This window comes from Zingiber officinale, chromosome 10B, assembly GCF_018446385.1.
Source record: "Zingiber officinale cultivar Zhangliang chromosome 10B, Zo_v1.1, whole genome shotgun sequence".
Classification (NCBI taxonomy): Eukaryota; Viridiplantae; Streptophyta; class Magnoliopsida; order Zingiberales; family Zingiberaceae; genus Zingiber; species Zingiber officinale.
The window spans coordinates 55,793,529-55,817,855 of NC_056005.1; the positions used below are offsets into that span (position 1 = coordinate 55,793,529).

The 24,327-nt window shown below is 39.1% G+C and overlaps 1 protein-coding gene across 1 annotated transcript; it reads right to left on the bottom strand.

Moving 5' to 3' along the window:
* Positions 1–4,268: 4,268 nt before the first annotated feature.
* Positions 4,269–24,197, bottom strand: LOC122029874 (dihydrolipoyllysine-residue acetyltransferase component 4 of pyruvate dehydrogenase complex, chloroplastic-like). Its single transcript, XM_042589016.1, has 6 exons — positions 23,149–24,197; positions 22,637–22,828; positions 22,477–22,564; positions 22,316–22,386; positions 22,144–22,227; positions 4,269–4,598 (listed from the first exon to the last, which is right to left on the bottom strand). Exons 1-6 carry the CDS (start codon positions 24,046–24,048, stop codon positions 4,494–4,496), a joined length of 1,440 nt encoding a protein of 479 aa, XP_042444950.1. The 5' UTR covers positions 24,049–24,197; the 3' UTR covers positions 4,269–4,493.
* Between the last annotated feature and the right edge of the window lie 130 nt (positions 24,198–24,327).

Sequence of the window (24,327 nt, forward strand, 5' to 3'; positions counted from 1 at the left end):
AAAACATAAAAATTGAATTTTTACAGAAAATCACAGAAGCTTTTTGTTTTCCAAAAACCAAAAACTAACTCGTACAAGTCTTTGCACGTGGCTCTGATACCATTGTGTCGCGGAAACCCCGAAGGACCCAAAGCCGTAGATCCGTGCAAAGATTCGTATACAAAATTCAAAAAACTATTTCTTGTACGAGTTCACGAACTGATCTACTACTTAGATCTACGAGGAAAAATGTTTACCCTTGTAGCGTGCCTTTCGCAATCCCGCAAGGTCCAAAATCGTCGGAACTCAAGATTGTCAACGTAGACAATCCTCTCTCGGTATCCACATGAACAAGGAGGATTCTCTAACTCTCAAGGATGGAAGAGAGAGCACCACAAGTGTGCTAGCACTCTCTAGATGCTCTCGGATGGGATTGGAAAGAAGAGAAAAGAAGAGAAAACAAGAAGAATCTCACCACTCCTCTAGTAGTCTTCTCCTTTGTGACCTTCACACTCTCTTATTGTCTTGGACTTAACTCACACCTTCTCCTCACCATGATAGCCACGACCACAGCAACTCAAGAGGAGAGGGGAACCCAAGGAAGAAGAAGGAATAATGACACCACATCAATCCCCAAAACAAAAACCTCCACACCATCTAATGTGTGGCCGGCCACACCATAAAGCCCCTCATTAATGTGGCCGGCCACATTAAAACCAATTGGATGTGTAACCTCCAATGAGGTGGCATACCATTATGAGGTGGTGATATGGCTAATGATGTGGCTAGGTTGGTCATGCCAAGTAGGATGAGTCAACCTTCATGATGATGTGGCAAGACATCAAGTCAAACTTGATGTTTCAACTTCCATTTGGTCAAGTCAAACTTGACCAATTCTCTTCCTTGTTGAGTTAAATCCAATCTTTGATTCAAGTCAATTTTAATTTAATGAATCTAATTCATTAATATAAATTGACCCAATGAATCAAATTTAAATTAGACTCATTCAACATTTGAATCTAATTGAGTCTAACTCAATAAGTCTAATTTTGAATCCAATCTTTGGTGCATCATATGAACCTAATCCAATTGGTTCATCATATGAACCTAATCTCCATCCACATGTTCTTTGTGTGTGACCCAATAGGTTCTTGTAACGTTGGCAATGTTTCTAAACTCTTTTAGAAACATAAGCAATGAGCGGCATCTAGCAATACATCATTGCTACCCAAGTTACAAGAAATGTTAAGATCCAACATCACCTTGTGACTACTAATTGTGACTCCTCACAATATGTGACATTGCCCTTCTATCCTAGACATCTAGATTGATCAATATGAGGCATAGACCGTGTCATCCTCTAATCAATCTAAATCTTGAACTCCAAGTAGACGCACTCGATCAAATGAGCTCAACATCTAATGTTGACTCATTTGGGCATGGCCATGCACTTAGTGGTCTCACTCTATCAAGAATAGCGATGTCGCTCCCGTCATATGGGAGGGATAGATCCCATCTACATCACTCACATCCCTCTGCATAATTCGTTATAACCCAGTAATCGCCTTTATAGTCCATCCAGTTACGGGTGACGTTTGACGAAACCAAAGTACATAACTCCTTATGTAGGGATCCATGGTGACTTCAGGTCTAAGGACTAATAGTCATACTAATAGCCACATGAGAAAGTATATGACACTCATATAACGATCCATGATACTTTCTCATGGCGGGTCATTCAGTATACATTCTCCAATATATACCCATGTGTCAACTTGATATCTCCATATCCATGACTTGTGAGATCAAGTCATCGAGTTGACCTACATGCTAGTCTTATTGCATTAACATCGTCCCTGAATGTTAATACTCGACTAGGAATGATTAAGAGTAGTGTTCCCTATATCATCTCACTATCGATTCAACCAACCGATTGATATAGGTAAGAACGATCTACTCAAGGACGTTACTATACTTAGTTTATTTGGCACTAAAACAAATAAGCATAATAACCAAACTATTGCCTTTATTAATATAAGAATATGATATACATGAGTCCAAACAATCATCAAATGATTGGCTCTAGGGCTCTAACTAACAGGAATTAGGGATGATGTAGATTCCAACATGACAGTGGAAACTTCCATCGTACGATCTTCTGTCCGGTCTGGTCGCCGACCATGCTGTCTATCGACGGCGCATGTCTCGAGAAGGATATCGCCAGCTGTCTATTTTGTCCTCTTCTCTCTCATCTGTTACTAGGACGAGCGGGTGAGCCGCTCGGTCGCATACTCGGACGGGCATGCAGCCTTAGTCGTTTGGTAGTTCGGCCGAGCGGACTTGTCGGTCGGCGCATCGCCTCTTTTATACGAAATCCTCTAAGCATCGGAAACCCGACCTGTGATCGAGTTGTCTTCGCGCCAGCTTGGGCGCTATTAAGGCCGATCGGCGAGGTGACCTCCCCGCTCGGCCAAAACATGGGTCTGCCCATCTTGACTTTGACTTCCACGTGTCATTGACCACTGTACGGTTGGGCCCCCTCCTTCACCACCGGATCAATCACCATATATGTTGACTAGTGTAATGTGTGGATTCATGAATGTTTTGATCATGTTAAATTTGATAGACCTAGATAATTTATTTTTATTATCTTCGAGGTATTGCTAGGGAAGGTGTTAGGGAGATGATTTTTATTTTGTTTCTTAATTTTGTTTGCTTGCTTAGAACGTGCAAGAATAAGTGGGGGGAATTGATAACTATCATTTTGTCACGATATTTTACTCATATATGCATACTTTTTTTTATCTTCTTATGTATTAATTTCATGCTTATATCACATTTAATAACTTGCATTTATTTTTTGACTTAATTACAAATTATATTGTATTTGTGGTATTTGATGCTAAAATTCAAATGTATTCTTTGTAGGCATCAAAGAATAGAATCATGGATCTGATTTAGATAGGACCAAATTGAGCTCAAATCTGGATTTAAATGAGAAGATCAAGCTCTAGAACAATCTGGACCATCCATCCAAGATCTAAAGATATTTGAGTCATTCATTACACGCAAAAGTAGATCAGGACTCTTGATGAAGATTAATGTCTTTGGACCGGATTTAGAGTAACTTCCACCATTGGATCAGATCTAGAGAATGGAACATATTCAAAAGAAATGAGAAGCTACAGTGCCATCGATCACAATTTTGATAAAGGGAAGAGGCGTGTACAGAATAGAGGATTGTGCCTCCATCATCGGCCTCTAGAGCTCCATCCTTCTCATTAACCGAGGTCAAGAGGTTGTCCTACTTCGTCCATCTTCATTTCCGCATCCATTGAAGCTCTGGCCACCAACTTCACCATATGATCCACCGATGCCTCTAATCGCCAATCATCCACAATGCAAACCACCTTTAGGAATTAAGGGATTTTCCTTCTTCCTTTGATTCCATCAGTGATCCTCAGCCTTGATCTCCTCCGATCAGCCCAACTGAGTTTCCATCCGTCGTTATTCTTCCTCATACCAGATCCGATCCGGCACAAGCTTTGGGATGCCCTAGCTTGGATTGTAAGCATGAATTAGATCCGTAGATTCCTCCATTGTTGAACCATGATTTCATTTTCTCTAGATCTAGCTATTGGAAGATTGACAGGTTCATTTCCTTATGTTTAGAATTGAATTCCTATTGTTTTATGATTGTTGATCAATGATTTTAGTGGTTTCAATTCTTCTTTCATGTTGGATTTCTTTAATGTAGTAGAGTAGACAAGTCGTGGTTGTTCACTTAACAATTGCATGAATTGGGTTGTAATCGTAGAATAATTTCAATGATTTTCTAGTTGATGCATGTGAGTTAGCTTAGTATTTCTTTTATCGTTGTTAATTGCATACCTTTATGTTGTTTATTATTTCATTCATGTTCATAGTCTATAAAATTTTCAATTCTATCGATTGCGACTGTTTTTCTGTCCTTAAATTTAGCAATTAAAACCTAAACTCCATGTTCAAATAATTCAATCCTAAAATTAGAATTAACTATCTACATTTCTTGTGAAACACGATCCAAACCATTCCCTTTATTATTTTAGTACAGTAGGAATTTCAATACTTTATTATTTGATATTCATTTCACAACAAAATTAGATTTATCAAGCACCAAGCACCAAAAAAAGCAATGCAGTTTCTCAAGTTGATACATAATCCACCAATGTGCATATGCACATCTGTTGATGAGAAACATGAGAAACCAGCATCCATATCAGGAATACAAATCTCACTTGTTCAGACAATTATTTGTGATGGAAATGTAAGGTTTTATTAATCTCAAAAATAAATCCCCCTTTTTTGCAATAATACTTTTATTCTGGATAGATTCTTGGAAATTAATGTATATTTCGGTCATTCAGTGCAACAAAAAACAAGAACTGACTCGGAATATCAAGGCTAGAAAAGCTCTCAAATTCTACAATCGGGGCAGCTAGCAACCTTACAATTACTGGTTTGTGGAAAAAGACCTACCGTGTTAGGATCTCAGGATCCTCAACAATCTTTGCAAATGTTTGTAGGAAAGCTGCCAAATCAGCACCATAGATAATCCGATGATCAGCAGTTACATTTACCTGAAAAGTGAAAAGGAGATGAGCCTTTCTTTTAAATAATATAAGTTCATTCTGAAGAAACTAACCTAGAATTAACGACAATAACAAGATCATTGGTGCATGTTCAAAGATTAAAACTAAAATAATGATTTAGCAGTTTCATATTATCAGTGACCATCATTTTTTCCTTAAAAGTTGCTCTTTGCACAAGGTCAAGAATAAATTTTTATTTTAATTTGAAGCCTACCAATAACTAGACTCCAAATTGGAACAAAATTTTATAATTGAACTCTGGCAAATCCAACTTATAGAAAATTCGCTATGATTAAAATAGGTAAACAAGGTGCTTATCACATAAGTGCCCCTTTCGATTTTGAACCATAGTGATCATCACTCCAGTTGTGCACTACAATGAGCAACGTTCCCAACACAATAAAGCATGCATCGGCCACTTGCTCCTACCACTTGTGGTGAAGCGGAAGAGGTTAAAGAGAAAAAAGGAAAATAGACGAAGGAACCGATTATTAGGGCATTTCAATCTACTCTTCATTTCCTTCCAATTTTGAGAATATTAGTTTCAAATGAAGATGGGAATTTGATGTTCCCACCCCTCACCCTATCATCTCATCGTAAGCAATATTCCTGATGGGGTGAATGATTTGGTGAGAAGGTTCCTTCTAATCTCTGCAAATTTCTTTCTTCATAAACTTTATCTTTAAATAAATAGGATTCTTTTTAAGTCATCTCCGCTGCTTTCTCTTCTATTTTTCTGTCTCCCCATCATTCTCTCCAAGTAATCTCTCTTTCCTCCATCTTCCCTATCTTTCTATCCTAGTACATCAAGCCTAAGAGCCATTCTAGGTGTTCTTTTGCTGAAGTGATTATTGCCCGAGATGGAGTGACAGTTTGTGAAATTACCACCTAATGCTATGGTGGAAAACAAATAAGAATGTACAAGCCAATATTAATATATTACTTAGAAGCCTTTGCAGAAATAAATGATTGTTATCCAATAACCACAAAAAAATAAACAAAATACAGTAGAGTTTACATGAGCTCGGAAATTGTCAAAGCATGTAGGATCGTGATGGTGCTTAAATCAAATTGGGATTACACCTCATCTATGATGTAGAAACAACAGCATGACAAACTATTGTTCTCTCAGCCATAGTTTATGGAATCCACTTATTCCGATCTAGAAAACAAATTCATCCAAGTGACAGCAGTAGCAGTTTTACCAAGAAATTGAACCTGTACGAAAGGAGGTAGGGAGACTGAATGGCAAAAATGTGTAGATTGGAGGCACAGTCCAGCAGAAGCCCGAAGCAGATTAGGAAATACTTGCTTGTGACAAAGGAGAAGACATGATACACATGTATGAGTAGGCTTCTAACTAGAGCATCGGAGCTTGGTTATACAAGGAGCAATTCTAGGTGGTAAAGGTCATAAGACTTGAGAGGTTTATGATGAGTTAATTATATATACCAGCAATAAGAATAGTAGTGAACATACCCTACAAGGGGAAATAGGAGTAACAAGCCAATTAATTTACCTTTCTTTCCTAGCAATTACAAAGAAAGCCCAAGTCAAAGTCCTTGCATTAGTTATATAAAAAATTGAATATTACTAGTAGATGATTATTCATTAACCATTTAATTTGTAATTTGATACTACTAGTAGATAATGGCGTGATATGATGATTGTATATCAGAATTTGTTTATAGTTAAATATCAATAATTAAGTTATAGATTTTGATATTGTCAATAATTTATAGTCATATTATAATTGAGTTCTATGCAAAACTATTGTTAATGCAATAGATACCTAAGAGGCTTGCTTAAGGGGAAGATTGTTGAGTCACCTGTAGTTGAGTCTGGATTAATTTTTCATGTGCTTGGCAAAAGTATATGCAGAATATTTAACTTAAACATTTGGCAAATATTCAAATGCAAAAATGACAGGACGCAAACTGTAGTTGTGTGAAAATGTAAGTGGTCATTCGTAGATGAAGTCCTGAAGGTGAGTTCTTGGCTGAAAAAAAAAATCCTAGAAGAGTGAGCTCACGGAAGAATAAGGCATAGAATAGTAAACTTCGGGAGGATGAAAGTTCATGTGGATTTTAAGAGACAAGAAATCCCGGAGCACTGAATTTTTGGCAGACGAAAGTCCAACTGAATCTTGGCAAACAAGAAGTCCTAATAGAGTAGAGGAGTGAACTCCTGACAGATGGAAGTCCAAATGGATTTTAGCAAATGAGAAGTTCAGGAGGTGGAGCTCCTAGCAGGTCATCTATGTGTCTAAAGAGCTGCTAGCTCAAGTGACTTGGATCGAGTAGGACATTAAGGTAGTACAATTATTGAAATCCCAGAGTGGTTCGATGTGATTATGAGTTGTGATGTTTGGACAATGGATTTAAATTAGGCTTTACAGTATGGTTTGACTTGTGTCTAAGTTAGCAAGAACTTGAGTATAGGTACATAGAGTAGTCAATGGCTCAAGGTCTAAATTAGATTGGAAAAAGGTGGCACAAGACACCTGAGAGACCATAGGACAAGGAGCATTGAAGGTGATTCTGCCAGGAAGCAGTAGAGGCAAGCAATGTGATGGATGGCATGGGAAGGGAACAATGAGTTCAGTGCATTCAAGGAACAAAGAGCTTGGCGTAAGTGTACGTGGGCAAAACAAGAAGGATGACATGAAAAAAGAGTTGGAGGGTTGTGAGATGAAGGTTGAGTGAACATATAATCAGACATGAGTAGAACTCAACCTAGACGGACTCAATCATTAGATGGGTTGAAGTCAAATTACTAGTCAACTGAGTAGTTAACTATGGGTCAATCGACTAAGACAGTAGACTGAAACACTTACTATAAAGATTTGTAATGGATTAATGCATGAGTTATCCAATGAATTGCATAAAAAGGTCTCGAGCCATGAAAAACAATCAAGGCAGTCGACTCATGGTTGATGTCCACAACTAATGACATGAAGCAATTGTCGCAGGATTCAGTTGCATGCCAATAGAAATGGTGGTGTCAGACAATTGATGGACAAGCAGTCGACTCATGGTTGATGTCCACAACTAATGACATGAAGCAATTGTCGCAGGATTCAGTTGCATGCCAATAGAAATGGTGGTGTCAGACAATTGATGATGGACAAGCAGTTGACTAATGAGTTTCAGATAAAGAAATCATTACAAATATTGATTGCGAGCGGGAAAAACAGTCGTATCAATTGACTAATGGGTGCCATGTTAGGAATGTTGTGCGAGGAAAACACTTTGTAGAGATCTTTATAAGGGTTCAAAACATAGAAAGATCTTCCGTCTACAAAATACAAAAAGCCCCAAATTTATTCTTTATCAATGAGCCTTCGTGTTTTATCCTAACTCTTGTAAACCTCCTGTATTACATCCAAAGCTGATATTGTAAGGGGTTTTCCACCTTTGATATTTTACCAAAGAGGGGAAAAGTAGTGATTTCTAAGAGTGACTCTTTGCAAGCATCATAGGTTGTGAACGTAGCAACTCTTGGGAATCATGAACCACGTTAAATAATGTTTGTGTGGTATGTTTTTATTTTTATGTTATTTCCACTGCTAATGTTTTTGTATGCTTGCTAACATCATAGCAAGAGAGAGACTTTTAATTTGCAAACACACTATTCACTCTCTCACCCTCGACGATCCAAGACACTCACAAAGGACCAATAAATGATATCAGAGAAAGGATTGCCCAAAAGGACTAAGCACCAGCTGAGAAACTAAATTTGAGGAAGAAAGGAATCCAAATATAAATGGTCGGATCAAGCACTCACCCACTAAAATTCAAGACAAAATTTTCATAATGTAAGTGCCATACAGAGGTGTTTTTAGAATAAATTTTGAATTAATGCTAACCATGAAATATGATTTTCAGATATCTAAGGATGAAGATAGGGATGATATAGAAGATCATCGCGTTCTCCCCTAAACGAGATCAATCAGATAGGATTTTATAAATCCACCAAAGATTTGTGGTAGAGATTGGTGGGAGTTGCACGAAGGATTCTTAGAGTCAAAATTAGCAAAACGGGACCTACTTAAAAATCAAATCAATAACCTAAACTTTAAAATGGAAAATGGGTTGCCAAACTGTTAAAAGGTTAAAAGAGTTAATTAATAATTTGTTAAATATTAGTGAATCCATACCTAACAAAGATATGTTAGGGAGCACAATCAATGCATTCCCAAGATCACAAGAATGGATCTTTATGGTAAACTCGTGTTTTATATGTCAAAGGATATCAAGGTAAGTACACTAAATGAATTTTTTAGTGTTGTAGAATTACACAAGTCTAGACTTGCAGGTTTGAAAAACAAAGAAGGGAGCCATAGGGAAGACAACCTATCAACAAAATTGATAGTACAGAAGAAGGATGATTCAAACTAATAATTAGACACCTCTTCCATGGATAGCAATCAAAAAGCTTATTAAGTAATGGTAATGGTAATGTGGTAAGGAAAATAAAAAGAATTTTTAAAAATAATAATTTTGATAGGAAAAAAGCAAAGAAGTTGTTGAGAAGAAAACAGAAGGGAAGATGAGTGGTAGGTGCTTTCACTGCAATGAAGAAGGCTACACAAAGGACCATTGCACTAAACAGAAAAAGGAAGCGGGGAAAGATAAACTAAAACCAAAATTCAAGTGCAAAATTTAGAGGTGACTTGGGACAAAACTTTGTTATCGTCAAGAAGAATTAGGAGAACACCATAAGGCAGGAATTGCCTTCATAGTAATCCATGATGGAGTAATTGGTTAGATCTGAACATCATCCGACGAAAGCCAAGGGGGCATGGCAGAACTACACCTTACAATTCCAACAGCACAGTAAGTGAAGTACGTCTACCATTAGATAAATTATACAATGCTATTAAAATGTTATCAAAATCCTTATGTAAAATTAGAAGTATTTAGACTTAAAAAATTTGTACATATAGTTGGAAAAAAATTAGAAAATTTATAATCAAAATCCAATCTGTAAATTTGGAGGCTAAGATTATAAACTTAAGGAAACAAGTACAAACTCTAGAACTGACCTTAGTTAAATTTTCTAATGGTTCAAATATTATGAATTTATTGATAAAAATCAAAGAACAAGACTTAAAAGAGAAGAGAAAGTTTAGGATAGGAAAGAATGAACTAAAAACTGAGAAACACTAGGGGTGAAACAAATGTTAGAAAAGTGTGGAAAAGTTTGATTCCTAAAAGATAACTAGTAAATTATGTTGAAACTAACCTGGTTTAGATGCTAAAATTCAAAAATATATTTAAAATTTTTAGAAACACCCCAGGATGGTCAACCATAGGAAATAAAATTTAGAATTTATGTATGGTTGATTCAACTTCATGTTACATGCCAGATAGTTACATTTTTGAAAATTGATTTGCTTAGAAAATATTTTTCTGTGAAAGTATAACATGCAAATTATCCATGTGAAATTTTAAAATTTTATGAATTTTCTAGAAAATTTAATCCATTTTTTAACATCAAAATTGAAATTATAAGTCGACTAGCATAATAGCAGTCAACTACCACCAAGTAGCAATTGACTAAACCCTAGTTAACCATAATTAGTTTTGATCCACTATCTTGAAGTTGTCAAATGGGGGGAAGTAGGTTAATTTAGGGACTGAAATTTCCAAAGATGAGTGAATGTAAGGGTTTTTGACTAAGCAAGTGTTTAAATGTAGGAGAGAGTTCAAATGTAAGTGTTGGTGCAATATCCCTCAGGTCAAGGTTGACCTGGGTAACCAAGCTGAGTCTTGGTTTGGGTTTAGATGTTTGACAATAAGATATTGATTGAAAAAGAGTCAAGTAGGTCAAGGTTGACTGGATACTTGACTGGGAAGTCCTAACTGGGATGTTAGGCAAAATGAAAGTCCTGGTGAGTGAAGCCAGGTGAAAGTCCTAGTGAGTGAAGCTAGGCAGATGGAAAACCCTAGTGAGTGAAGCTAGGTGAAAACCCTAGTGAGTGAAGCTAGGTGAAAGCCCTGGTGAGTGAAGCCAGGTGAAAGTCCTAGTGAGTGAAGCTAGGCAGATGGAAAAACCCCGGTGGTGAAGCTAGGTGAAAGCCACGGTGAGTGAAGCCAGGCGAGGAAAATCAGATGGATCGAGGATGATCGGACATCCGGTGGGAAGTCAGTAGGTCAAGGATTGTTGGATACTTGGCAGGAAGGAAGTCGATGGGTCGAGGTTGACCCGGACATCGGTGGAAGTCAGTGGGTCGATGGGTGGCCGGATACTTGCACGACGAGTAAAAGTCAGTGGGTCGAAAGTTGGGGACGGTGGGAGTCTGGCGGTCGAGGGGTGACCGGATCACGGCATGATGTACCAACAGTCGAGGTTGACCGGATGTTGGTTAGGAGGTTGGAACTTGGTTTTGGGCAAAACCAAGTCTTGGATCGATCCGTGGATCGATGATCGATCGGTGGATCGATCTAGATTCTTCCCAGCGGACGCTTCGGATCGATCCGTGAATCGATCAGAGGTCCCGATCGATCGGCCGATCGATCGGGACGATGCTAGCCAAGAGCTGGATCGATCCGTGGATCGATCGGAGCGCATGACGGGGACTCTCCGGATCGATCCGTGGATCGATCGAAGCCTCGATCGGGAACATTCGAATCGATCGGGATCCGCGTCGGGTTTAAAGCGAACGTAGCGTGGTCTTGGTATCTCTTCGAGCTCTTCTCGATTCATTCCGGCTCCTCGCGACTCTGCACGTGATCGCGGTTCTTGAAGGTTCTTGGAGGCTTTCCAAGTCAAGAGGCGGATCGTGCAAGAGGAAGAAGTTAGGGTTAGGGTTCTTACGGCGTATCTTGTAAGCTTTTGCTTAACTTGTATTTCCCTTTCTTCTTCTTGTATTGAGAGTATTGTAGGGCTTCTCCGCCTTTGGTAGTTACCATAAAGGAGTGTTATTCATAGTGGAGGGTGTGTGCGTTGGTGTGGATCCTTGGATTAGTCACCTCTTGTGAGGTGGATACCAAGTAAAATCCTAGTGTTAGCGTGTTTGTGTTTGTTTACGTATTTTCCGCTGCGTAAGAAACAAGCGAGCAACGAGCCGACGAGCTATTCACTCTAGCTACTTTTGGTCCTATAGTGGTATCAGAGGCCGCTCTTGGCGGAATCATCGGGAAGGGTCAAGCATATCGAGAAAAGCTGAGGGTGAAGAAGTTGGGCAAATTCTTGAGTTCAAGACTTTATCAAGCTCGACTTGAGATCTGATTCCAAGATGGGCTTGGATTTGATGGTGGCTCCACACATACACTTACGAGTTTCGATTCTTGGAAATCAAGAATCGAAAATTCTTATGATGGAGATAGAGCGATGGTTTGCTCTAATGGAAGAGGCTCCAAGCGATTGAAAGGCAAAGTTTTAAAGAAAAGCAATGGAGCCGGGAGGCGAGTCCAAAGGTGCGAGGCAATGAGTGATGAGCTTTTGGTCAATTTATGACACCATCCTTCGCAAAATTGGAGTTTGAAGATCTGAAGGAGCTATGGAGCAATGGCGAAGCTTACGAAGAGATCCTCTCGAGATCTGAAGAATCCAGAGAGGGCGACTCTTTGGAGCAAGACGAGGAGGACTCGGGGTTGAGAGATGCCGACCTCAGAAGAGAAATCGAAGCTTCGTCCTCAGGGAATGCACTAACAAGGGAGCAGGAGGCGTACTCCTTGTTCGAGATGATGAAGCCTCCACCTCTGGGATTGAGGGGGAGCATCCTTGGTGACGCCGGATCAAGAAGAAGCTACATCCGGGTCAAGTGAAGAAGAAGATGGTGTCACCTCGAAATTCAAGAAATAGCGAATGGAGGAGCAAGTGTCATCCCTACGAGAAGGTATAAATGTTTCGATTAAAATAAAAATCGTATAATATGTTTTGAGTGTAGGAAAGTGGGCACTGAGCAAGTGTCCCGATTTGGCGAAGAAGGGTCAGTGGCAAGGAGAAGCCCAGGAGACCACGAAGAAGGCGAGGCATTGTGTGCTTCGTGTCAGCAACATTGCAGTCATGCCCCGAGGGAAGAAGATGGTCGAGGCTCAAGGAGGCACTAGTCAAGGGGGGGCCTCCAAGGTAAAAAGGAAGGTAACTTTCGTTGAGCCTATCTCCTTGCAAAATGGTAAAAGCATGCTAGGTCAAATTTTTATCATTTTAATGCGATTTACCGTAAGAATAGGAGCGTGGGGCTTTAAGGAAAGTGTGGCTCTACAAAACTACTATCCTTAAGGCTGGGATGTAAAACCTGGCAAGAACAGGATAATGAATCTGAGCGAAGAATAAAATGCACGTGGATCGAATGAAAACCAAAACTAAGGACTTAGTGATGAAAATCAAGTCTTGAGATTAAGGCTTGATAAATGGAAAAGACCCTAAAAGGATGGAAAATATCCTATTAGAGCAAAATGAGCATAACCTAGGTTTAGAAGTCCAAAGTCATGAATGGCCATGGGGTTTGGGGCCCTCTATCGTAGAGTTCCATATGGTTATGGAACAAACCCCAGGTCTAGTGGTCGAGCCAAGAATACTAGGAAGTCATCCCTAAGAGTATTTTTGCAATAAATGTGACTAAGACTTCTAAAAAGTCACAAACAAGGTCACAAGGAGGTTATCCCTAGAGTTGACCTAGAAAATGTGACCAAGGCTTCAGAGGCCCAACAAGGTCACTAGGAAGGTATCTAGGAGCATCCAAGGAGCACCAATAGGTGTTGGGTTCCTAGGAGCGTCTTCTCTACCCCATAGATGGGTTAGAGAGTGTCAACTCCGATTAGAAGGGTAGTTAACCCAACTTTGAGGAAATTGACACTCAAGGAGCATTTTCAAGGTTTTAGTTAACCTTTGAAAATGAAATGGAATTATTGATTACTCCTTGAAAGAGTAAATGTGCCAAATTGGAGAAGTATTGATTTTATCTTAAATGGCACATATTGGAAAATTAATAAGAACTATCAAGTTGGGTTTGTGGTATGTTCTTAGGCAATTTAAGGCAATCCGGGCCTTAAATTTAAAAGTGCTACTCTTGAGGAAAAATGGAATATGCCAACATTTGAGGACATGTTTATTTTAATTGGCATAAATTAATCAAGGGGATAAGAAATGCAAACTTAGGCTGTGGCATTCTCTTGAAGCACTTTAGGGCAATCTAGGGTTTAAGTTTTAGGATTAGCTAAGATTAATGATACTTAGATAGGTAATCTAGGTATATTTTATTTATGCTAAACCATGCCATGATTGTTTGCTCATAATATGCCATGACATCATATTTTATCTTATTTGGATTTTGCATTCATGACTTATCATGAAAAATACAAAAATACCATGTCATGCCATACATACATCATGTAGTTATAGAAATCTTTCTTTTGAAAGCTATTACATAATCATGCATTAAGTTTAATTCCTTGTGAGTAAGGACAAATGGCATTTAACGACACTTATTGACAAGTGACATCCTGGGTGGATGTCTAATATCTCTAAAATGCCTAGATAGATATGCATGATCCCTAGAATAGGGCAAAACCAAATTTTACATCTCACAAAGACCTCTAAGGTGACTTGTATGTGTTTTAGTGCATATTATATACAAGTGAGATGTTAGGATGATGAACAAAGCTCAAGATGTTGATTTAGTGCATTCCTTTGAGTTTTAAAATTCATCAAAACACATAGTTATGTGTTTTCCCATCATTGGGAAAGCTAATGTACAATGTGCATTATGCCCGAGGAACGTGATGGGATATTGGTTTTGAAAATGTTTTAAAATGTTTTTGGAAAACCTTGGTGAAGGCTATCTTTGATAGTAATCATCATTGAATAGTTAGACACAAACTTGAAGAAAAACACTAAAGTTTTGCAAGTTTTCAAGTTTGTGTCGATCTTTGAAAATATGATGTATTTTCATAGAAAGCTATGATTAAGTATGCCCTAAATAATGTCTACACGAAATTTCATATTTTTGGATTTTGTAGAATTTTCTAGGGGTTTTTGAACTGAAATGGAATTTCAGCAACTATCGAGCTCCATCGAGATCATCGAGGAGTTCTGAATCGATCCGTGGATCGATTGAGAGCTCCAATCGAGGCTAGTTTGGATCGATCGACCGATCGATCCAGGAGTCTGAATCGATCCGTGGATCGATTGAAAGGTTCAATCGATTGGAACCCAACTCCGATCGATCCAAGTTGCTGATTTTGGTTGGGAAGGCCTGATTTCAGCATCTTTGAACCTCTTTGAGTCTAGGTAACCATTCCAAACCCTTAAATACATTTGTATACATATAAAGGGTGTTTTCATGTTGAAAACAAGGATGGATTGGTTAACGAAGACTAAGTGAAGTTTCGGTTGAGGTTGTTTCAAATTTTGAATATTTGAACCTCAAAACTTCTAAATTTGGGTTTCCTAAAGGTTTAGGGATTCCAAGTCATTGTTGGAGCAATGACAGAAGTTACCACCATGTCTTTAGGGGGAGGGACTCTTTAAAGACATGAAAATTATTTTTCATGAACCTTGGAAGGTGGTTAACCTTCTGTTGTAAACTTGCTCAATGTTGAGCATTTAAACTTGAAATGGGAAAAATGGGGAGTGGATATCCTCATTATTTCAAGTGGACACTCAAGTGGTTGAAAATGCTCAAGGTTGGGTATTTGTCAACATTGAGGGAGAGGTTAAGGATAAATAAAGGGTATGGGACCTTCATTGTCGTGTTGATCACAACGAGTGATGTTGTGAACAACGATGAGCAACTCTTCAGGGGGAGAGTCTTCAACAAATGGATTTGTTGAAGTGTGTCCAGAATTGGAGCATAGGTTGATGTGTGTCCAACGATGGGTTGATGTGTGCCAATAGGGGGAGAATGTATGGTTAAGCTTAGTCCTTCATTACCTATGGGAAGCTCATAGGGGGAGAATGAAAGGACTCATGAAAGGGAGTAAGTTAGGCTTTCATTACCTAGAGGGAGTTTGCCCTCTTAGGGGGAGAATGAAGAGCTTAATTTATGCTTTCATTACCTAGTGGCATGAAGAAGGAGGCTATGGGATTAACTTAACTACGTATGGGATTGTAAGTGTTGTGGTATTGTCGAACATCGAGGGAGATTGTTGGTGCATCCCTCGGTCGAGTTGACCGGTAACCGTGAGTCTTGGTTTGGGTTTAGATGTTTGACGATAAGATATCGATTGAAGAAGAGTCAGTAGGTCGAGGTTGTTGGATACTGGTGGGAAGTCTAGCGGGATGTTAGGCAAATGAAAGTCCGGTGAGTGAAGCCGGGTGAAAGTCCTATGAGTGAAGCTAGGCGGATGGAAAACCCTGAGTGAAGCTGGGTGAAACCTAGTGGTGAAGCTGTGAAAGCCACAGTAAGTGAAGCCGGTGAAAGTCCAGTGGTGAAGCTAGGCGGATGGAAAACCCTAGTGAGTGAAGGGTGAGTGAAGCCAGGCGAGGGAAAATCCGGATGGATCGAGGATGATCGGACGTCCTGGGAAGTCCAGTAGGTCGAAGGATTGTTGGATGCTTGCGAGGAAGGAAGTCGGATGGGTCGAGGTTGACGGACATCGGTGGAAGTCAATAGGTCGATGGGTGGCCGGATGCTTGCACGAGTAAAAGTCAGTGGGTCAAAGAGATTGACCGGACACGGTGGGGAGTCTGGCGGTCGAGGGTGACCCGGCGTGATGTACCAACAGTCGAGGTCGGATGTTGGTTGGAGGTTGGAACTTGGTTTTGGGCAAACCTCTTTGGATCGATCCGTGGATCGATCCGGTGGATCGATCGGTGGATCGATCTAGAGGTCCCAATCGAGCTTCCGGATCGATCCGTGGATCGATCGATCGATCGGCCGATCGATCGGGACGATCTGCTTCGCGCGATAAGCGCTGGGATCGATGCTGCGTTCGCGCGATAAGCGCCGGATCGATCCGTGGATCGATCGAGCCTCGATTCGGAACATTCGAATCGATCGGGATCAGACCGTTGGCGTCGAAGCGAGCGTGGTCTTCGGTATCTCTTCACGAGCTCTTCTCAGATTCATTCCAGCTCCTCCACGGCTCTCTACAAGCACGTGATCGCCAGTTCTTGAAGGTTCTTTGAGGCTTTCCAAGGATCTATTGCAAGAGGAAGAAGTTAGGGTTAGGGTTCTTACGGCATATCTTGTAAGCTTTTGCTTAACTTGTATTTCCCTTTCTTCTTCTTGTATTGAGAGTATTGTAGGGCTTCTCCGCCTTTGGTAGTTACCATAAAGGAGTGTTATTCATAGTGGAGGGTGTGTGCGTTGGTGTGGATCCTTGGATTAGTCACCTCTTGTGAGGTGGATACCAAGTAAAATCCTAGTGTTAGCGTGTTTGTGTTTGTTTCTGTATTTTCCGCTGCACATCTTGAAGAAACAAGCAACACCGAGCAACGAGCACGCGACGAGCTATTCACCCCCCCTCTAGCTACTTTTGGTCCTAACAGTAAGGTCGCTGAGGACTAGATCTAGATTAGGCTTTGTATTATCTTTTTGTAGTTACTGCACATTTATTTGCATTTTATATATATTCAATTTTTTACTAACTTAAACGGTTTCCAAACATCAATAAGAGGGAGGAAGATTATTGGAACTTAAGTATCACCATCGATTTTGATGCTTGAGCAAAGGATTTAAATTAGACCGTGTTATAGTTTGACTTGTGTGTCTAAGTGTCATGCTTGGTGGGATGAGGAGCTTGCTTGATATAAGCGTATGCAGGTGAAACAAGAAGGATGACACGAGAAGAAAATCGGAGAGCTAAGTGCATCCAAGGGATGAGAAACTTAACACAAAATTATTAAACATGGCGGAAGTCAAGTGTTGTGAGATGAAGGCAAAGTGAACATGGATTCGAGCAAGGGTAGAACTCAATATAGGCAAACTCAAACATTAGATGGATTGGAGTCAAATTACCAATTGATTGTGTAGTTGTGGCGACTGAGATAACCAACTGAAAAACTTAATGTTAAGTGTGAAATTTTTAAGTGGTGCAGTCAACTGATAGCTTATAAGAACTTGACGGGTGATCCAATCGATTGAAAGTTTATAATCAATTGACTAATTCAAGAGTAATCCGATGAATTGCATGAAAAGGTTTCAAGCCATGAGAAATAGTCAAGGAAGCTAACTCATGATTGATGTCTAGTCGACTGATGACCTTAGATGAAGCAATCATCATAGAATTCGATTGCAAGCCAAGAGAAACAATGATGGACAAAAAGTCGACTAATGGGTTTTAGATGAAGAAATCATTAAACTGATAGCATGCGAGAGTAACAATGATGATATTTCACTGATCAATTAATGTGTGGCATGTCAGTAAAGTCATGCTAGCAAAGCACTTCATGGAGGTCTTTATAAGGGTTAAGAGGCTCGAAACACAAAATTCTTCCATCTATACAATACAAAAAACCCTAACTTTATTCTTTGTCATTGAGCCTTATTGCTTTATCCCACCTCTTGTAAACCTTATGTACAACATCCAAAGCTAATATTGCCAAAAAGGAGATAAGTAGTGGTTTCTAGGAGTGACACTCTAAAAGGGTTATAGTCTATGGATGTAACAATTTTTGGAGAATAGTGAACCATGTTAAATAATGTGCCTTCAATATGTTTCTATTTGTCTTTATGCTATTTCAACCGCTAATGTTTGTGTCGTTGCTGAGATCACAACAATAGAAAAAGGCTTTAATTTGCTACATGCCCCCCCAGCAATCTAACACGTCCACAAGGACCAACAACAAGGGGAGGAGGCTTGTCAGAGAAGAATGCTTTAATTTGCTACATGTTAACCCCCTAGCAATCTAACACACCCACAAGGGGCCAACACCAAGAGAAGGCGGCCTATTAGGGAAGTCTCATAACATGAAGTCACATGAGATGAAAGAAACAAGAGACATATAATTTCAAGTATTTGGGGTAGAAGTTTTCTACATAGGTATGTACTTGACTAGGGAAAAAATGTTCTAGGTCAAAGTTGACGAGATAGTTTAGTGTCAATGACTTTGTCTGTGTGGATATGATTCATGGCAAAGGATATGAGTTGACTAAAGGCACTTGTAGTCAACTAGAACCTCATCACTGGTGAAAAGGTTGATCAATTAGTAGTCTCAAAGGTCAATTGATGCTCAAGTTATCTAATGGAGTCAACCAAAGACCGTCGTAACAAGACTAGGTCAAAGGCTTATCTAGTATAGTCAACTGGAAGGCATTTGAATCGAATAATGGCATAACAATCACTATAGATAGGGTTCCAATAATGATGGCATAATTAATTGATCAACGGATAGCGGATAGCAGATAGAGGATAATCTATAGATTCGCTCTATAAATAGCAAGCAAAGCTACTTTGAATAGAGACATCTAGTCATGACAAGTACTAATTCTTGTGTGTTCATCATTGTTGTTGTACTATTATGAAGTATTGCAATCATCCTTAACAAAGAGTTACTTCAATTACGTTTAATTTACTTTTACTTTGTAATTTCTATCTTGCAGTTTAGTCTAAATCTTGTAAAAGAAAACTAATTGTGTATGAGTTTCTCCACCTTTGGAAGGGAGGAAGCATTTCAATTAGTGGTTTCAAGTAGTAACTTATCTAACGACTCTTAGGCAATAGAGTAAGAGCATGGGGTTTGAATCACATAATATAGCTGTGTTAGAGGTGCTTTTTTATTTTATTAGAGGTGTTTTTCCATTGTGCATGGCTTTAAATGAGATGCACAATGGAAAAGCCGTTGGACCAGATGATATTCCGATAGAGGTATGGAAGTGCTTAGGGAAACAAGATATTGAATGGCTTACAAAATTATTTAACATGATATTGAAAACGAAAAGAATGTCTAATCAATGGAGGTTAAGTACTCTAGTTCCCTTATATAAGAACAAGGGAGACATACAAAATTGTGCAAACTATAGGGGTATTAAACTAATGAGTCATACTATGAAACTTTGGAAAAAAAGTAATAGAAAAAAGATTAAGGAGACCACAGTGACAGAAAATCAATTTGGGTTCATGCCTGGAAGGTCGACAATAGAAGCTATACATCTTCTTAGACAACTAATTGAAAAATATCGGGGTATTCATTGACTTAAAAAAAGCTTATGATAAAGTCCCAAGAGAACTTATATGGAGAATTTTAGAAAATAGAGGTGTTAGCGCAACATATATTGAACTAATTAAGGATATGTATGAGGATGTAACGACCAGAGTAAAGACTTTAGGCGGAGTAACTGAAGCATTTCCAATAAAGATAGGGTTACATCAAGGATCAACCCTAAGTTCCTATCTTTTTACACTAATTATGGACGAACTCACTGCGCACATTCAAGATACAGTACCGTGGTGCATGTTGTTTGCAGATGATATTATTTTGGTAGATGAGACACGTGAAGGAGTAAATACTAAGCAAGAATTTTGGAGGGAAACACTAGAAGGGAAAGGTTTTAAGCTTAGTAGATTAAAGACAGAACATATGGAATTTAAGTTTAGTAATATTAGAAGTAATGAAACAATTGTTAAGATAGGAGAGGACGAGTTGCCTGAAACCGAGAGATTTAAATATTTAGGATCATTTTTACAAAATGATGGAGGGATTGAGAGAGATGTCTTACATAGAATACAAGCAGGATGGGTGAAATGGAGGGGAGCGTCCGGTGTTTTATGTGACCGTAAAGTACCTTTTAAACTTAAAAGTAAGTTTTATAAAACCGCAATTAGACCTGCTATGTTATATGGAGCTGAATGTTGGGCTATGACTCGAGCACATGAGCAGAAGATGAGAGTTGCAGAGATGAGGATGTTAAGGTGGATGTGTGGACATACGAAGATGAACAAAATAAGAAATGAGAGCATTAGAGAGAAAGTCAGAGTTGCATCTATTGAAGACAAACTCCGAGAGACACGTTTAAGATGGTACGAATATGTACTTAGACGACCAATAAATGCTTCAGTTAAGTCATATGAAACTATGATAAACATGCATATCAAACGAGGAAGACCAAAAAAGACTTGGTTGGCAACAATAAAACAAGATAAAATTTATTTAAATATAGATGATGATATAATAGGAGATAGAGCCCAATGGCGTAAAAAGATTCATACAGCCGACCCCACCTAGTGGGAAAAGACTTGGTTATTGTTGTTGTTGTTGTTGTTCGTTGCATTATCTCTAACCAGATTTTATTAAACCTTGCATTTGCAAGAGCGTGAAAAAGAATTTAAATTTACAAGTTGTGTCAATTCAACCCCTTCTAGACCCACGAGAATCCTAAGAACAATATCATTAATAATATTCCAGCTAATCATATTATTCTTTTTTATAATCAATAGCTAGCATTTTCTTTTACCTCTGATGGCTACCTACACCTTAACATTAAAATTATTTAACTTTTCTATCTATTTAATATATTCATTAAATTTTGAATATGTTTATACCATCCAACACATATTTTCTCATTTTATTATCTGTTGGAATTTCATCTACTCACTCCATATTCTTTTTTTGTATCATTTCTAGTGACCTAATACATCCATCTCAGCACCTTCATTAATACTACATTAATTTTTGTACACGTATCTTAAGCAACTAATGTTCTGATTCATAAGGGTGAGTTGTAGCATAATCTTATTTCTTGTAGCCTAGGCACACAACAATCATGCAGTATTCTTATAGCTCCTCTCCATTTCAATCATTTGTTTTTTGTCCTATTAATAACATTTTCATCAACAATCCTATATGATACTGTTATAGCAAAGTAGCTCTAACACAAATTATTACATTATCATGCATAGTCTTTATCACAACAATATACTTGTTTGATTATTTTTCTTGTTTAAAAAGTTTAGGGACTCTATCACAAACTTTTCTGCCAATTAAACTTTTTGTTGTCAATAATAAACCTTAACATAACACATATGTCAATAATAAACCTTAACATAACACATATGTCAATAATAAGCCTTAACATAACACATATGTCAATAATAAGCTTCAGTTGTCGTAATAATGATTAATTAATCTTAATAAAGATCTACAAACTATTAAAAATGAGTATCAAACAGGTCCTGGGATAAAAAAATAAAAAATATATATACAAAACCTATTTCAAATGAGAATGACATCTTAAAACAGATCTTGTACCACATTTTGGAACAAAAACCACTGTATGTTATGTACTCTCTTACTTTTAGATGATTTTTGTCATATCTAAACTCTCAATAATTTGTTCCCTAAGCTCCAATGTCCTATCCAAAGTTTTTTTTTTATTAAACAAGAATAAAATGAAAACAGTTGAATTTCGAAGTCTCAATGCTTGTGAGTTCTCTCATATATGAAAACAAGAATTGAACTTTGAACTGAAATTTGGTTTTGTAAGTAATATATCTTTACTATTCTAGAATTTGAATATGAGTTTTGGAACAATCCTAGTGTTTGAACTTTCAAAAGAAAATTTTAATCAACCAATTCAGTTGGCATAACTGTGAAAACATCCACAGGGAGGATGCAAAAGTATTGAAGGACCTTAACTTACCAGCATCTTACTCTTAACTGAGAAGAAGCCATCAGCATCAGCAACAACAGTCGGCTTTGAAGCTCCCACAGCCATAATAGCCCCCTAGACACAATTAATCTAATAAATCAAGATATTACCATGCCTAAAGACTGAAGCTCTACATTAAAAATCATGCTTTTGTATACCATACCTGACCAGGTGGAAGAATGGCATCAAATCTGTCTACCCCAAACATACCCAGATTTGATACAGTAAATGTTCCTAAGAAAAATTGACATAATACTTATAAGTGAAAAGAAATAAAAGAACCATATTCAAAACTATAGAAAACTTATCACATAGATTATTTACCTGAGCTATATTCATTGGGCTGAAGTTGCTTTCCACGAGCCTTCTTTAGCAGTTCTTTCCACCTTTCGCAAAGCAAATAAATATCCAACTAAAAAATCAAAATTAATGATGAGTAAAACAAGGAGAAAATATTGCTTATTTATCAATATTATTTTACAACCTTGTCTGCATCTTGAAGAACAGGGGTTATCAATCCACCATCAATTGCCACAGCAACCGCAATGTTGATGTTCTCATTATAGGTAAAACTCTTCCCATCTTTGCAGGTAGCATTCACAACTGGATGCTTCACGAGTGCCATAGCTGCAGCCTTAGCCAATAGCACAGTCATAGTGACACCCTTGGGCTTAAGCTGAAAACATAACAAAAATAGGTGATTAGAGAATGGGAAGCAAGTAATTTAACATAGAATAGCATATATGTTAGCTCAATAGGATAGGTTGCCTGTTCTGAACTTATCCAGTGTCAAAGGAGCTAAAGGAAATGAATTCTCAAAAACAACTGTAAGTATGTCATTAAAGAGTTGCTTTGATATAATGAATATCAGATTAGACGATGATGATTCAATATCCAATGATGGTACCAGTTCAAAAGATACAGCAAACGCATCATAACTGATGAGACAAAAATGAGCATCTCCAAGAAGCCAAGAACACAAAAATATGCATATACCTTTTCATAGAGGGAATCAAGTGCATTGGTTGTCACAGGATAGCCAACACGGAAAGTGGGTACAGAGAGACTTTCAACCATGTTCTTTGACACAGCAACCTGCATCGTAGTGAAGGGAACAACAGTGGAGCCAGGAATAGGAGGAAGAACTGCTGTAGGAGCTTTCGGAGTGGCACCAGCACTAGGAGATGGAACTTGAGGAACTGGAAGTGCTGCAGGAGAACTTGCAGGCTTCTTTGGTTGGATTCCAGCTGCAGTCTCAATGTCGGAAGGGGTAATCCTTCCATACGGCCCTGTCCCAGTAACAGATCCTATGTCCACCTTGTACTGCTTGGCAATCTTCTTCGCATAGGGCGTAGCCACAGTCTTCCTAGGCACCTCCGAAACAGCTAATGGAGTAGTAACAGCAGCAGAGGCTGGTGGCGAAGGAGGAGAAACAGGGAGAGGCGAGTGGGCTTGGGGCTGTGGTTGAGATTGGGACTGGGAGTGGGCCTGCGCCTTCGCGAGGGCGACTTCTTCCTCACTCTCGGCGAGGAGGCCAATAGGGGCACCGACGGGGGCGGACTCGCCAGCAGGGACGACAATGGCAGCCAGGATTCCATCGTAAAAGGTTTCGACGTCCATGTCGGCCTTATCAGATTCGACGACAACAACGCTCTCTCCCTTGGAGAGGCGATCGCCCTCCGACTTGATCCAGGACACGATTTTGCCTTCGGTCATGGTGGAGCTTAGCGCCGGCATGAAGATCTCCCGGATCTTGGCGCTGATGGGGGCTATGCGGGCGGCTTGGCGACCGCTGCGTGCGCGAGGGAGAAGGAGGATCTGAGGGCGGGAGACGGTGGAGGAGGAGAGTAGGGAGCGAGAGACGAAGGGTGTGGAGATCGACGGAGAAGCGGCCATTGGGGTCGGGGTTGGTGGTCTCGTTGTGGCCGACTCGATGCGAAGAAGGAAATGTGGAAGGTATAAGTAGCGTAGTGAAAGAAAAGTGCGGCGGAGAAGTCGAGGTGCGGGAGAAGGAGGTGTCCGACTTGATTGGTTAGCGTTAAGCAGAGGGCGTTTATTTTAGCTTTAAACATTTCGGGCTATCTCTGGTCATATCGCCGCGCTGGCGAGCGCCAGCGGTGCAACGAGGGGGAGGGATTTCTTTTGTTTTTTAGTAAAAGTAAATTTAAATTAATC

What these genes read in the sequence shown, in the direction of transcription:
- LOC122029874 (XM_042589016.1), bottom strand. Translation starts at nt 24,048, where the DNA reads ATGGCCGCTTCTCCGTCGATCTCCACACCCTTCGTCTCTCGCTCCCTA. An exon ending in TTGATTCCCTCTATGAAAAG is followed by an intron (nt 22,829 to 23,148) that starts GTATATGCATAT and finishes TTATGTTTTCAG; the next exon opens with CTTAAGCCCAAGGGTGTCAC. An exon ending in GCCCAATGAATATAGCTCAG is followed by an intron (nt 22,387 to 22,476) that starts GTAAATAATCTA and finishes AATTTTTCTTAG; the next exon opens with GAACATTTACTGTATCAAAT.